Source organism: Branchiostoma floridae, chromosome 12, assembly GCF_000003815.2.
Source record: "Branchiostoma floridae strain S238N-H82 chromosome 12, Bfl_VNyyK, whole genome shotgun sequence".
Taxonomy (NCBI): Eukaryota; Metazoa; Chordata; class Leptocardii; order Amphioxiformes; family Branchiostomatidae; genus Branchiostoma; species Branchiostoma floridae.
In genome coordinates, this window is record NC_049990.1 from 19,289,420 (window position 1) to 19,303,253 (window position 13,834).

At 42.6% G+C, this 13,834-nt stretch overlaps 2 protein-coding genes across 4 annotated transcripts in view; both read left to right on the forward strand.

Annotated features, from left to right (window-relative positions):
• The window catches only part of LOC118427138 (loricrin-like), a 1,827-nt gene extending 215 nt beyond the window's left edge, over window positions 1-1,612 (forward strand). Inside the window, exons 2-3 of the mRNA XM_035836776.1 lie at window positions 27-203; window positions 1,254-1,612. Coding sequence (XP_035692669.1) covers window positions 27-203; window positions 1,254-1,612 — 536 coding nt within the window. The remainder of the gene's footprint in view (window positions 1-26; window positions 204-1,253) is intronic.
• A 790-nt stretch (window positions 1,613-2,402) lies between these two features.
• Window positions 2,403-9,313, forward strand: LOC118426851 (E3 ubiquitin-protein ligase TRIM56-like). Of its 3 annotated transcripts, none has more exons than XM_035836406.1 (3): window positions 2,403-4,350; window positions 8,521-8,688; window positions 8,855-9,313. In XM_035836406.1, the coding sequence occupies exons 1-3, from the start codon at window positions 3,177-3,179 to the stop codon at window positions 9,115-9,117; spliced, it is 1,605 nt and encodes a 534-aa protein (XP_035692299.1). In that variant the 5' UTR covers window positions 2,403-3,176; the 3' UTR covers window positions 9,118-9,313. The 3 variants fall into 3 exon arrangements, with proteins under 3 accessions (XP_035692299.1, XP_035692298.1, XP_035692300.1); XM_035836405.1 differs by having other exon boundaries at window positions 8,515-8,688; window positions 8,855-9,312; XM_035836407.1 differs by having other exon boundaries at window positions 2,403-4,296; window positions 8,515-8,688; window positions 8,855-9,312.
• The last annotated feature ends 4,521 nt before the right edge of the window (window positions 9,314-13,834 follow it).

Consider the following 13,834-nt stretch of genomic DNA (forward strand, 5'->3'; position numbering starts at 1 on the left):
GGCGTGTACCTGACACACTGAGCTAGCCTGCCCCACCTGTCGCAGCAAGACTTTACTTCCGGGTGGCGGGGTCGCGGAATTGAAAGATAATTTCTTCGTGGAGAGCCTGAAGGACACGGTTGACGTCCACAAGAAGCTGGCTAATGAAGGAGAAAGTCTGGTCTGTGGGAGCTGTGAGACCAAGTCAGGAGCGAAGTCCTTCTGTACGGAATGTGGCGACTCTCTATGTGATGAATGTGTTACAATGCATCGTCGTATGAAGGCCACTAGAGGTCACCAGGTGATCGGCGTAGAGCAGCTTAAGGCCGAAGTAACGCCATTTACATGCTAGCCAACCTTCAACGTTACAGGTCGACAAGTCGGCCCTACCAACTTTTCTTCACACCGTTTTCTCTCAAGCTAGGCAACAGCACAAGGTACTGAGGTTTAAGGGCACTATTTTGCGGTGGTCAGAGGGACATTTCAACTGCAGAAAGGTAGGATCGCTGGCTATCATCACATGACATAGGTACAAACACTCACCACTTTTATTTACGACGTACACATCTACTCTATTTTGCTGTTAACAGACAAGAGCACTGAAGGAGGAGCTTGCAGCCGGCGCCTAAGTTAGGCAAGAGGGTCTGCATGGGGGGTCCTGACAACAATTTACACCGAATTCAGAAGAATCCCCCTATGTGTTACGCTAAATCAAGGAAGGCAATTACGCTAAATTCCGTCGCCTTGCTACGAATTACGTAGATAAGGTGGCTTTGCCTACGAATTACGGGAAATAGAAATAGGCTGTCTACGCATATAAAGTATGCAGACCCTCAGGCAATTTTCAAACAGTGACCATGTATAGGTACAACGTCATTTCTTTCATTATTTATTAAGCTATAGCCATGTCAGATAATCAGTTAGATATCATGTTTAATAAAGGGCGGCTGATTAATAATTAATACTACCTGACATGGCTATATAAAGGATTCATCCATGACCAGTTTCTTGACTCATTTTGTGTTATGTTCTTCTAGGATGTCTAACCTCCATCTTCGAATAATTAGATGACCAATTATTTTCTACCCATCTGACATTCCGCAGTTATATGCCAACTGGCTTGTAATCAACATTTAAAATTTATTTTGTAATAAATTTCCTCGGTGATATTACGATATTTACAACATGTGACGTAATGTTGTTCTGTCCACAGTACTTGGGCAGGAATACATTTTTGATATATCAGAGAATTTTTCATTTATTGTCAATCTTAGGTGAGGTCTTGAAGATTCTTGTTGGCCAAGAGGGAGGGGGAAGTAAGTCCAGCTATGGGGTCGGCGGTGGAGGCGGGACCTTCGTCACCAAGACGGACAACACGCCGCTGATCGTGGCGGGGTGTGTGGGGGGAGGTGATCTCTTGAAGAAAAGAAACACCAACAGTGACGGTACAACCGCGACAGCAGGGCAGTACAGCTCAGGTGGTCGCCGTAACTTTGCAGGAGGTTCTGACGGGGAAGGCGCCACACAAGGGGATGGCAGCTATGTAGGTGGGGGAGGCGGAGGGCTCCTATTGGACGGTGCGAGCTGGAAAGTTTACTTCGGTGGCACTAGCGGTAATAAGGGGGCGGGGTGAGGGTGGGAAGGCATTCGGAGCGGTATAGTCGGTGGGAGGGGGGGTGTACAACAATGCAGAGGACGGGTTTGGAGGAGGGGGAGATAGTCATGATAATGCAGGTGGGGGAGGTGGAGGGGGTGGGTACTCAGGAGGTTGGACGGGGGGGGGGGGGTCGGGATGGAGCCTGTGGGGGTGGAGGTTGCTCCTATAACTCCGGATCAGACACTAGCGGTGAAGGAGGGGCCAATGATGGGCCGGGATATGTCATTATTACCAGGGCGATATAATTACTATATCACTCCTTACACAAACATATTTTCCAAAACAAAAGTTAACCTGAATCTTTTGTCATCAATTGTGTTTGATGTCATCTAGTGCATTTCCAATTTTGTTTGTATTGCCTCCTTTTAAACACTGCTGATTATCGTTAATGTCTAATATATACATATATGATATATATATACAAAATATATACAAAAAATGTATGTCATGAAAGATAATAAAGGATGGATTATTATCTCACTGTATACAAACACGTGTGCTTCATTTTTAAAAGCTTTACATCAGAAAAACTCATATCACAGGCACTGTCGGGAAACCTGTCCATCAAACAACTTCATAAAAATGGTGCATTGTTTGCGACATTACAGTAACGTAGCATACACAGTAAAAGGTAAGAATTTAATACTCCAAGAAGGTACCTACATAAATCCTATTTGTTGACACAGCTCATAGTATATTATTGAAAAAACATCCAGTAACTAAACTTTGGAAGGTTTATAAACCAAATTATGAACCATGGTCATTGTTTCAATTAATACGTGCTACGTTTGGACATGCATGAATGATATTTGCTGATTCACCTGCCTAAAAGTCTGCTGTATAGTCTAAAGTGTTTTCAATGATGTGCACAGTACACAGGATAACGTAATACTTAGTGTTACAGCTACCTAGAGCATTCCAGTCTATTAGGTAGTTGCACACTCGGAAAGCTGATATTTTGTGATTTTCGATGTATGTTAAGTTCTTGATTGATGAATTGTAACAAACTGGCCGCACACTGGACTTTTAAAGACCTTCATATTTTATTGTCTTCCCGTCATGACTCCTTGCACCAGAGTCAGGTAACAGGACTAGTCTACTTCTAAAATAGGGGGGTTTAGTTGTAGTCATCACATGGTTCACAGTGCTTTTTTTTCATAACAAGCCAGAAAACAGTGACGGCCGGGGTGTCGTGATTACCACCAAGTGTTCTAATTGTTTGGAGTAGCCATGGGTCATGCGTGTGCAAATCCGAATGCTTCCGCCATGACCTTCTTGAGAGCAGCCGCATTACGTGATCGGCGTACAAAACCTTAACGTCACGTTTACAAACACGCATTCTCAGGTAAGGTACCGTTACGTTAGGTATACAACCCGGTCCCTCCGATGTCTGCACACACCGTTGTCCTCCAGGTTTGGTAATGTTTTGAAATAATAACCTTCTCGTTCGTCACATTTGAACTGTCTAGTGGGTCTTCGACATACATTTCTCAGCCCTGTTTCAGATGTGAAACCGTCACGGTCGAACACTATACACAACATGGCGGAATCGAAACTTCTGAATCGGCTCTCAGAAGACTTCCTCGAGTGTCAGATCTGCCTGCAGCCCTACCACCGACCCAAGGTACTGCCTTGTCTTCATTCCTTCTGCCTGCAGTGTCTTGAAGAGTTTCTGAAGAAGCAAAAGGTCAAAACTGAGTTAGATTGCCCCACCTGTCGCAGCAAGACTTTACTTCCGGGTGGCGGGGTAGCGAAACTGAAAGATAACTTCTTCGTGGAGAGCCTAAAGGACACGGTTGACGTCCACAAGAAGCTGACTGATGAAGGAGAGAGTCTGGTCTGTGGGAGCTGTGAGACCAAGTCAGGAGCGGAGTCCTTCTGTACGGAATGTGGCGACTTTCTGTGTGACGAATGCGCCGCAATGCACCGTCGAATGAAGGTCTTAAGAGGTCACCAGGTGATCGGTGTAGAGCAGCTCAAGGCCGAATCCGACACCGTTAAGATCAAGCCTCGCCCCCTGCCATCGTGTAGGATCCACTCACAGGAGAGTCTCAAGTTCTTCTGCATTGACTGTAGCGAGGCTATTTGTCAGGTCTGCACCGCTCTGTCCCACAAGGACCACAAGTATGAGTATTTCACCGACACAGCTGTGAATGCAAAAGAGGCAATACTCGGTCTTCTTGCGAAAACAGAGAAGAAGATGGTGGATCTTAAGAACGCTGACCAACTGGCGCACACACAGAAAGCCGAGCTGGAGAAAAAGGTCACCGAAACTATCAAAAAGATCAAGAAGAAGGCAGAGCAAACTAGGAAGGATTTAGTTGCGCTTGTCAATCAACAAGAGGCCGAGTTACTGGACAGTGTTAACACGGTGAGCCAGACCCGGAGTAAGGAGTTCTCCACCGCTATAGAGGAGATAGAAACGGCGACTGTGGCGTTAGAGAGCGCGGCAGAGTTTGGACGGAACATCGTGGAACACGGGTCGGAGTTTGACATCATGGCAGTCAACGAGGAAGTGAGCGGTAGACTGACGAACCTGTTACAGGTAGAGCTTGCCAACATCACAGACGGATTATCTGCGAAGGCATACATCGCTTTTGAGGAGGACAAGACGTCATACAAGGTGAAGCCTTGCCTGGGAGAAGTGAAGACAACGCAGGGTAAGAGAAACGACAAGGTGAAGCCTCGCATGGAAGAAGTCAAGACAACGCAGGGTAAATAAAGGTGGTATTCCCTTTGCACTTCGCGTACCGGTGCGGCACTGCGAGGTTCGTTCACTGTGGCACTGTTGTGTTATTATATTTCAGCCATACATAGTATGGTGAAATATATTGTATTCGTAATGTTTCTTTCTTCTTTCTTCTTTCTTTCTCCTGTCAAATCTTCAAAGTGATTCATCTCCGCCGTTCCTGGACCGAATGACCTGAAATTTGGCACAGGGGTAGAATGGGCCAATACCTTGATGCTTTTTTCTCAGTTTTTTTCATATCTGCCTCTCAAATGATTTTATTGAGATTTTTTGGTCAATTTTAGACCAAAACTGTATATTTTTGCCCCTGTACCCTGGTATTACAATCAAATGAGCTGAAATTTGACAGAGATGTGCCTTAATAATGCCCCCATATAAATTCGATAACACAATTGGTGTACAGTACAACAAAATGCTTATTTTTGCGATTTTTTTACCAATTTTTGACAAAAAAAGGACACTTTTGGCCCCTGTACCCTGGTATTACAACCAAATGAGCTGAAATTTGACAGAGATGTGCCTTGATAATCTCTTCATATAAATTCAATAACACTTTTGGTGTACAGTACAACAAAATGCTTATTTTTGCGATTTTTTTACCAATTTTTGACCAAAAAAGGACACTTTTGGCTCCTGTACCTTGGTATTGCAACCGAATGAGCTGAAATTTGACACAGATGTGCCTTGATAATCCCTTCATATAAATTCAATAACACTTTTGGTGTACAGTGCAACAAAATGCTTATTTTTGCGATTTTTTGACCAATTTTTGACAAAAAAGGACACTTTTGGCCCCTGTACCCTGGTATTACAACCAAATGAGCTGAAATTTGACAGAGATGTGCCTTAATAATCTCTTCATATAAATTCAATAACACTTTTGGTGTACAGTACAACAAAATGCTTATTTTTGCGATTTTTGACCAATTTTTGACCAAAAAAGGACACTTTTGGCTCCTGTACCTTGGTATTGCAACCGAATGAGCTGAAATTTGACACAGATGTGCCTTGATAATCCCTTCATATAAATTCAATAACACTTTTGGTGTACAGTGCAACAAAATGCTTTTTTTGGCGATTTTTGGCCAATTTTGACCAAAAAAGGACACTTTTGGCTCCTGTACCCTGGTATTACAATTAAATGACCTGAAATTTGGTATAGATAGGCATTAGATACTTGGTAACAAGATTCAAGTAAAATTTTTGACATAAACAACTTTAAAATGATTAATTTTGGCACTTTTCTGAGGGGAAATTTGTTTTCTTTTGGCCTCCTGACGTGACCTTCCGTGACCCCGCACAGAGCCACACCTGTGCGCGTCAGCCGGAGAGTTAATTGAATCAAAGACCTAGCCAATCAGCGAAGAGGAGGCCAAAGGCTAATTAATATTCATAAGCGGGGTCTCATGATCCCGTATATAGCAGTGTTCCCGCCAGTGGGAGCGAAGCCCGCCTAAGGCTCTCGCATTTTAGACTATTCAGAAGGCTTTATATTGTATCAGTTCTTAGGGGCATATCTATGATAATCGCAGCAGTCACTTAACTTCTCTTCAGGAGTTTAGCGTAACACTATTTCAGGTCAAACCGTCAAAGGCAACTAAAAACAAACTTTAACGTTACTGAGTTCAACAGTACTTATAACTTGTTATCCGAAGTTGAAACGCTAGCGATGGTATTTTCGCTGCGCTGTTAGCTCCGTGCGACTGTTGTTGACGGTCTTATAACGGTATATTTTGCACCCCTGTACCCTGGTATGAGTAACATTTGGTATAGATAGGCATAAGATAGTTGGTAAAATGATCCAAGTAAAATTTTTGGCATAAAGTACTGTAAAAGGCTTAATTACAGCACTTTTTTAGGGGAAATTGGTTTTCTTTCGTTCTCCATGCCATGACCTTTCGGACGTTCACCCCACAGAGCCGACATCTGCACCTACTTCTAGCTGGCAGGAAGAGTTAATTCAATTAATGGTTCAGCCAATCAGCGAAGAGGAAAGTGAAGGCTAATTAATATTCATAAGCGGGACCACACAATACGTTAACTTGAAGACTCAGGCCGTACAGACTTCTCGCCAGGATTTTTTCAAAGCGTCGGACAGGGGTCCGGGGGCCGCCTAATGTCCCTGGCGGGGTCCAGGGGCAGGGCCACTGTGGGGGGGGGGGGGGGGCGGACCCAGGTTGGCGAAGCCCCCCCGGAAGCTCTTGCATTTTAGACTATTGAGAAGGCTTCTTTTATCAGTTTTTTTAGGGCCATATCTACGATAATCGTAGCAGTCACTTACTTCTCTTCAGCAGTTTGACTTTAGAATATTTCGGGTCAAAGCTTCAAAGACAACTAAAACCTCATAAACAACAAACTTTACTTAGCTCAACAGTATACAAAAATATTGTACGGGTTGCCATCCTTAGTTGAAGCGCTTATTCATAGCGCTAGTATCTTCGCTGCGCCGTTAGCCGCCGTGCGACTTTTGTTGACGGTCTGATATCCCTACGTCGCCGCCTCGCTGATATTCCCACGGACATTTTTCAAGAAAAATACCCAGCAAAAACGCTGTTCTGCGTCAAATTCTATTCTATAAAACATGTGGGACTCAGTGTTACAGTCTAAATATTTTGTAGAAGCACCGCTGTAGGAAAGAAGGTCCAAGCAATGTGAAACATCACGTAGCATGAAGTTCGCTGTCAACTGGCACACAGCACATGACTGTTTGAAACTCTTAGTCTAATCAACAGCTGTGTTTCTTTGTCCTTTGATGAAGTCGGCGAAAGGTGCGTTAGTTAGAAAATCTGCGTTTAGTTTTGATACGTAATCATAAGTTAGACAGTGGCGAGAATGATTATTTTCTCATCAATATTTCTCTTCAGAATTATTTGAACTTAATTGTACATCTAAACAATTGGCTTACCTGTGCAATGTTTATATGATTAATGATCAGTGTACTGAAATCATGTGTAACGTATGGCTCCTAGTCAATAGATCAGCATTTTCTCTATAGTGACCACCTGTCTATAGTGGCCACATTTCCTAGTGCTGTTGTTGTTTGACATAAACTTTGAACATTTAAATTGTAAGTAACTTTAAACTGCCAGAGTTTCAGCCCAATAAAACACTCTCAGCGCCAGGGTATGAACAGACTGACCAGACAGACGAAAATAAATCCTCGAACAAGGTTCAATCGTATCTTCCGGGTCTGGCAGGAAGTTGTTAAACTAAAATAAGAATAGGCTCGATGGCTGATTGCATACAAAGTAAAACAGTTTAACAGTTTTACAGCTTGAAGAAAACAAACGCTCCTACAGTACCTGCACCTGCTTGATAATTATTAAATTGTATGCCCTACTTGAATAAAAAAAGTTCACTGCAATAATAAATGTACCCACATCACAAGGAGCTTATACTTTTTTAAACTTACCTAGTTATCTTACTGAAAATTGTTAATGACATTACATGAAGTCATTCAACAATTTTCAGTCATGATGAAAATTTTCTGAATGGAAGGTGTGATTATTGTCATTTTCTGAAAAATAGAAGCAAGCTCTGTTTTTACCTGGAATCAATTCACAATACCAGTCCACTTTGGGGGATAATGTACTGTTAAGAGGATGTTCCATTTTTGCGCAGGGGTGATTTGGAACAGTCCAATGTTGCGTGGGAAGGGGTATGGCTGAAATATGCTGTATTTGCTCTTAAGCAAATGTCGGCCTTTCTAGTTTTCTTCGATTCTTTTTTTAAAACTGAGATATTTTAAAACGAAAAAAAGGAAGAAATTAACACAACAGTGCCACAGTGAACGAACCCCGCAGTGCCTCACCGGTGTCCCAAGTGTAGTGAGATACTACGCTTTTAGAGTCACCGAAATATACATATCTTCTAAAGTTATTACTACAATCACAAAACTATATTTATATGCGACAGTATTCACAATTACTCAAACTTTTGTGTCATTAATTTCATATTGGTCTTGAACGAAGAAAAATAATCTTAGAGCAAATTCTATTTTTTTTCTTATTTTTGACTTGAAAGTCAGTATTAACTCAATACATACTATATACACCTTCCAGAATGCTATATAATGGACTGATTTCGATATCTTTATGATATTGCACATATTTTTGTACCAATATATAAGATTCAGGTTTCCGTACTGCCCGTTTCACGACCCTCGGTACCACCGGCTGTCTGGGCCCGACCAGCCTGGGGACCCACTACCGCGGACAGGACCACGAGGGGCTGGTGCAGCTGAAGGACGGGATTCAGTACTTCACTGTACCAGATACTGGGGAGTACAGGATAGAGGCGGCAGGTATTCTGATAAATGATTTAAATAAGTTCAGAGACCTAATTTTTTCTCGGTTAGAGTAGAACATGATAACGTAAACAACACCTTATTCAGCATTTTTCTGTTTCTCTGTAAAATTTTAACTTGTATATGGTTTGAGGAGATACTGGTTTCTGATTGCACTTTCTAGGTGCTGCTGCAGGTTTTGGTGTTTATGATCCCAAGTCCGCCAGAGGGCGCGGTGCGGTGGTCAAGGGGGCCTTTCAATTGCAGAAAGGTAGGATTCCTGATGATCACCACATTGTAATAAATGTACAATCATTCAACAGACTTAAGCATTTACAATTTACATTTCTACCTGACGATTTCTTTCCACTAGATCTTGCGTTTACAAGCAATAACACCGAAAGGGGAGACAACAACAAATTATTTTTTAAAGATAAGGTACTCTAAATAGGCAAAACACCAAAACTAAATATGTAAAGCATTCCCTTCTCGTAATTTCAGTAAGCTACGTCAAACATTTATCTAGATGATGCATTGAATCCTTTCGGCCTAACATTCCAAAGGTAGGTGAAAATAATGACAATTCATTAATGTATAGTTTCTACTTCGGTAACATTTTCGCGATAGTTACAATATGTAATATTATCATGGTGACAGGATCATACATGTAATATAAAAGCTTAAGGTGCAAAATCCGTTTTGTGGCCACTATCATATTAGGTGAAGTGCTGAAGGTACTTGTTGGCCAAGAGGGAGAGAACAAGCACAGCGGTGGGGTCGGTGGTGGAGGCGGGACCTTCGTCACCAAGACGGACAACACGCCGCTGATCGTGGCGGGAGGTGCGGGGGGAGGGAATCTCTTGAATAGTAGGAACCCCAACAGTGACGGTACAACCGCGACAGCAGGGCAGTACAGCTCAAGTGGTCCTTATGAATTTGCAGGAGGTTCTGACGGAAAAGGCGCCACACAAGGGGATAATGACAGTGCAGGTGGGGGAGGCGGGGGGCTCCTAACGGACGGCGCGAGCGGGAAAGTTCACTTCGGTGGCACTGATGGGTGTAGAGGGGGTGAGGGTGGGAAAGCTTTCGTGAACGGTGGAGTCGGTGGGAGGGGGGTGCACTGCAATGCAGGTGGTGGGTTTGGAGGAGGGGGAGGGAGTTATGGCTATGGAGGTGGGGGAGGAGGAGGGGGTGGGTACTCAGGAGGAGGGAGGGGTGTTAATTCACAAGGTGCGTGTGGGGGTGGAGGTGGCTCCTATAACTCAGGATCAAACACTAGTGGAGTAGGCGGGACCAATGATGGACCAGGATATGTTATAGTTACTAAAGCGATATAGATACGTTACCAATCATACTTTTGATACTTTTGCCAAACAACATCTGACAACCAAAAGTAAACATGATTCCCAAGTTCATTGGATTAATTGTGTGTTGTCATCTAGTTCATTTCAACAACATTAACTTACTTACGTTACGTACCTACTTAACTAATTTGCATTGCCTCTTTTTTAAATAATGCTGATTGTTGTAAATGTCTACATCATATATCCGTTTTCAGCACATTATATAATCTTGAGCAACCACAATGTGATATGTAAATGCATGAAGCGCCAGTGTTTTCAAATATATGATAACTTACTGACGACGCAACATCACCCGACAGTTACTGTTAGAAAGTATGTTATGTACTAGTACATTTGTATTTGCACTATGCTAGCCGAATATGTGTTGGCTTGCGCCTCATGGGGTTTTAGGCGTTAGAATTTAGACTGTCACGGACCCAAAATGTGAATGATGAGAAATAATATGGGCAGACACCCTCGATAAAATGGTTCCATACAATTGTTCATGCTGTAGAAAAATGTTCATCCCATGAACAATCTAAGATGTATGTCATGAATGATAGTAAAGAATGGATTCTTATCTCACTATAGAAGAAGACGCGAACTTCATTCTTTTAAACTTCCAACCCCCAAATAAGAAATACCATATAGCAGTCACCGGCGGGAAACATATCCATCCAACAACTCGATAAAATGGCGTATTGTCAGTGACATTAAGTAAGGTAGCATACACAGTAAAAGGTAAAGATAAGCACTACAAGAAGTTACGGACATTATCGTATTGGTAAGCACAACTCATAGTACATAATTGAAAAAAAAAATCCAGTAACCAAACTTTGTGAGAGGACTGGCCAGGTACCTGTGGAAGTCACCATAAGGCGCAGGAAATTGAGGTGGATCGGACACACACTGAGTAAACCCCCACCATCCATTACAAGGGCAGTCCTAGAATGGAACCCCCAAGGCAAAAGAAGAAGGGGAAGACCTAAGCTGTCTTGGAGGACAGGTGTCAAGAAGGACTTAGAACATGCAGACACCTCTTGACACGAGGCAAAGAAGACCACCAGAGACAGAGGAAGGTGGAGACAACTCACTGAGGCCCTGTGCTTCCGAAGGGGCAAAGAGGATCATAGTAAGTCAAGCTAAACTTTGTAATCTACATCTACATCTATACTCTACTGGGCAAAGCCCCCTTCAGGGGCATCCCGCCCAGGTGAAAAGAAACGAGGTGCACGGCATTAGTGCGACCGGTGGTGGTGGTGTAATGTTTATGAACCGTACTCGTACAATGTCGACGAACCGTGGTCACTGACAGGCCAGGTTATGTTCAACCTACCAGTCGACAGTCAGCAGGAACCACGTTGTGGGTGGAGCAACCCTACGAGGGGCGTTCAATAAGTAATAACTCTGACCCACTTCCAGTTGTCTGATCTAGATGAAATTTTGCATGTGTAACGATTCATATCTCTACAGTTTAGCTCTGAACTAATTGTTGTTTCTGATTTACTGGTGTTTGAACTGAGTTATGTGTGAAATGGACCAGGTCTGAAATGGAGCCAGTTGAGTGTCGCGCAGTGATCCGGTTTTTGTATTTGAAAGGACGCACACCAAATGAGACTTTTGATGAAATGAAAGAAACTTATGGTGATGATGCCCCATCATGTGACCTTGTAAAACGCTGGCATCCTGAATTCAAACATGGCCGGAAGTCTGTGGAAACAGCTCCCAGACCTGGTCGTTCCTCTTCTGCCATTGATGAGGCATCTGTTGGAAGACCAGAAAACGGTGTCCAGAGCTGCTTCAAACGATGGGAGAAATGCATAACTCTGGGTGGTCCCTATGAAGAGAAAGACTAATAACTGTGCCAAGTTTCATTAATCTCCTGCTATGGGAAATGAGTCAGGGTTATTACTTATTGAACGCCCCTCTTATATCCCCATAAACAACCCACGCCCATCTAAGTACTACCGAAGTGAACTTCTTTCGTAGATAAAGTGAGGATAGAAGGAGTGAGATTACAAATACTTGTATTGTTTGTCCCTTTAAATGCCCGATTGTCGTGTATTTCTTCATTAAATGAATCAAATTCCACATGATTATTTCACTATATCACATGTGCATAATCTGTAGTAGTGCACGGCGTGGTAGTAGTATCCATGAAAATTCAGTGTGATAGCCACATAAGAAGTTACTGACATGCTATTGTCAATGACATCGTATATGCTACTGGAATTGTGCACGGTGGTGAATTTGCACTTGCTATGTGGTTGGTTTCTCTAGATTGTAAGAAGGTAGGGTTAGTTTCTCTAGATTGTAAGGAGGTAGGGTTAGTTTCTCTAGATTGTAAGGAGGTATATAGGGTTAGTTTCTCTAGATTGTAAGGAGGTATATAGGGTTAGTTTCTCTAGATTGTAAGGAGGTAGGGTTAGTTTCTTTAGATTGTAAGGAGGTAGGGTTAGTTTCTCTAGATTGTAAGGAGGTAGGGTTAGGACAGTTAACAACGGACATAGGTAGGAGGTAAACAATACTTGACAGAGACAGTTAGAACACGGTCTAACACCATGTATCTATTAGAAAAACTACCACCTAGACGTTATGTGTTATATAGAACATCAACCTTGGGCGTATCTATATAAGTTCATTCAGATTAAGTTTGCTTCATTTCTTCATTTCCAACTCCCAAACAGTATATGGCAGAAATAAACTATAAAGCGTTCTTAAAGTTGTACTGGCCTTATATACACATACATACATACGTACATAACGTTAGTATTACATACATGCGTATATGCATGCATACAAACGCTACCCAAAACACAACCTTCTTGGCAAAAGTAACAAACACACCCAACCACAGTTCCTCGATCCTATTCAAATGTATAGCCGGGGCTTTCCGACATGTTACACCACCCAGGACAATAGCCTGCCATGTCGTTCAATGCTTCACTGGAAACAGGACACCCTGTATACACACGTCAGAGCGCGAGTGAAATACTGTCTGTCCCACCGAGACAAAACAACCCCAGGTAGCCGTGTGCGACGGACGCACCGACCTACGAGCGCACCTGGTTTCATGTGGTAAGTACCAAAGCTATATCTAACCCTTGTTTTATCTCTAAGACGATCTGTTCCTGTTAAAAACAAAGTACAATTCCATTTTTGACACCAGATTTTCGTACAGTTGACTCAGAGGTAAGTACGTACATTCAGGCGCAGGTAGATATTTTTGAGCAGGTGAATGTAGACCGCCACGACAAGGAAGTAAATACCTTCAAAAATTCAAGTTCGCCTCTGAATATAAGGAGTTGGAAGGGGTTAGCATAATCAGTTGAGGTATATAGGGACACTTTGTTGTAGGTAGACATGTTAGAGCAGGTGAATTTAGACGACGCCACGACAAGGAAGTAAATACCTTCAAAAATTCAAGTTCGCCTCTGAATATAAGGAGTTGGAAGGGGTTAGCATAATCAGTTGAGGTATATACGGACATTTTGTTGTAGGTAGACATGTTTGAGCAGGTGAATTTAGACGACGCCACGACAAGGAAGTGAATTCCTTCAAAAAGGCAAGTTTGCGTCTGAATATAAGGGGTGGGGAGGGATTTGCATAATCTGTACATGGTATGAACTCACTGAACACCTGTACAGACATTTGGGCTTGTACGGAGAAATACGTCGTGGGGAAAGTGGATTTTTTTTCTAATGACGGTACGTAAGGTTTTATTTTAGCTTTTCGACCTTAGGACATATCCACAATCTTCGTTATGCATTTGTAAGTATGTAACTTTCACGGATATGCTTTGGTTCAAGAGATGATTTACA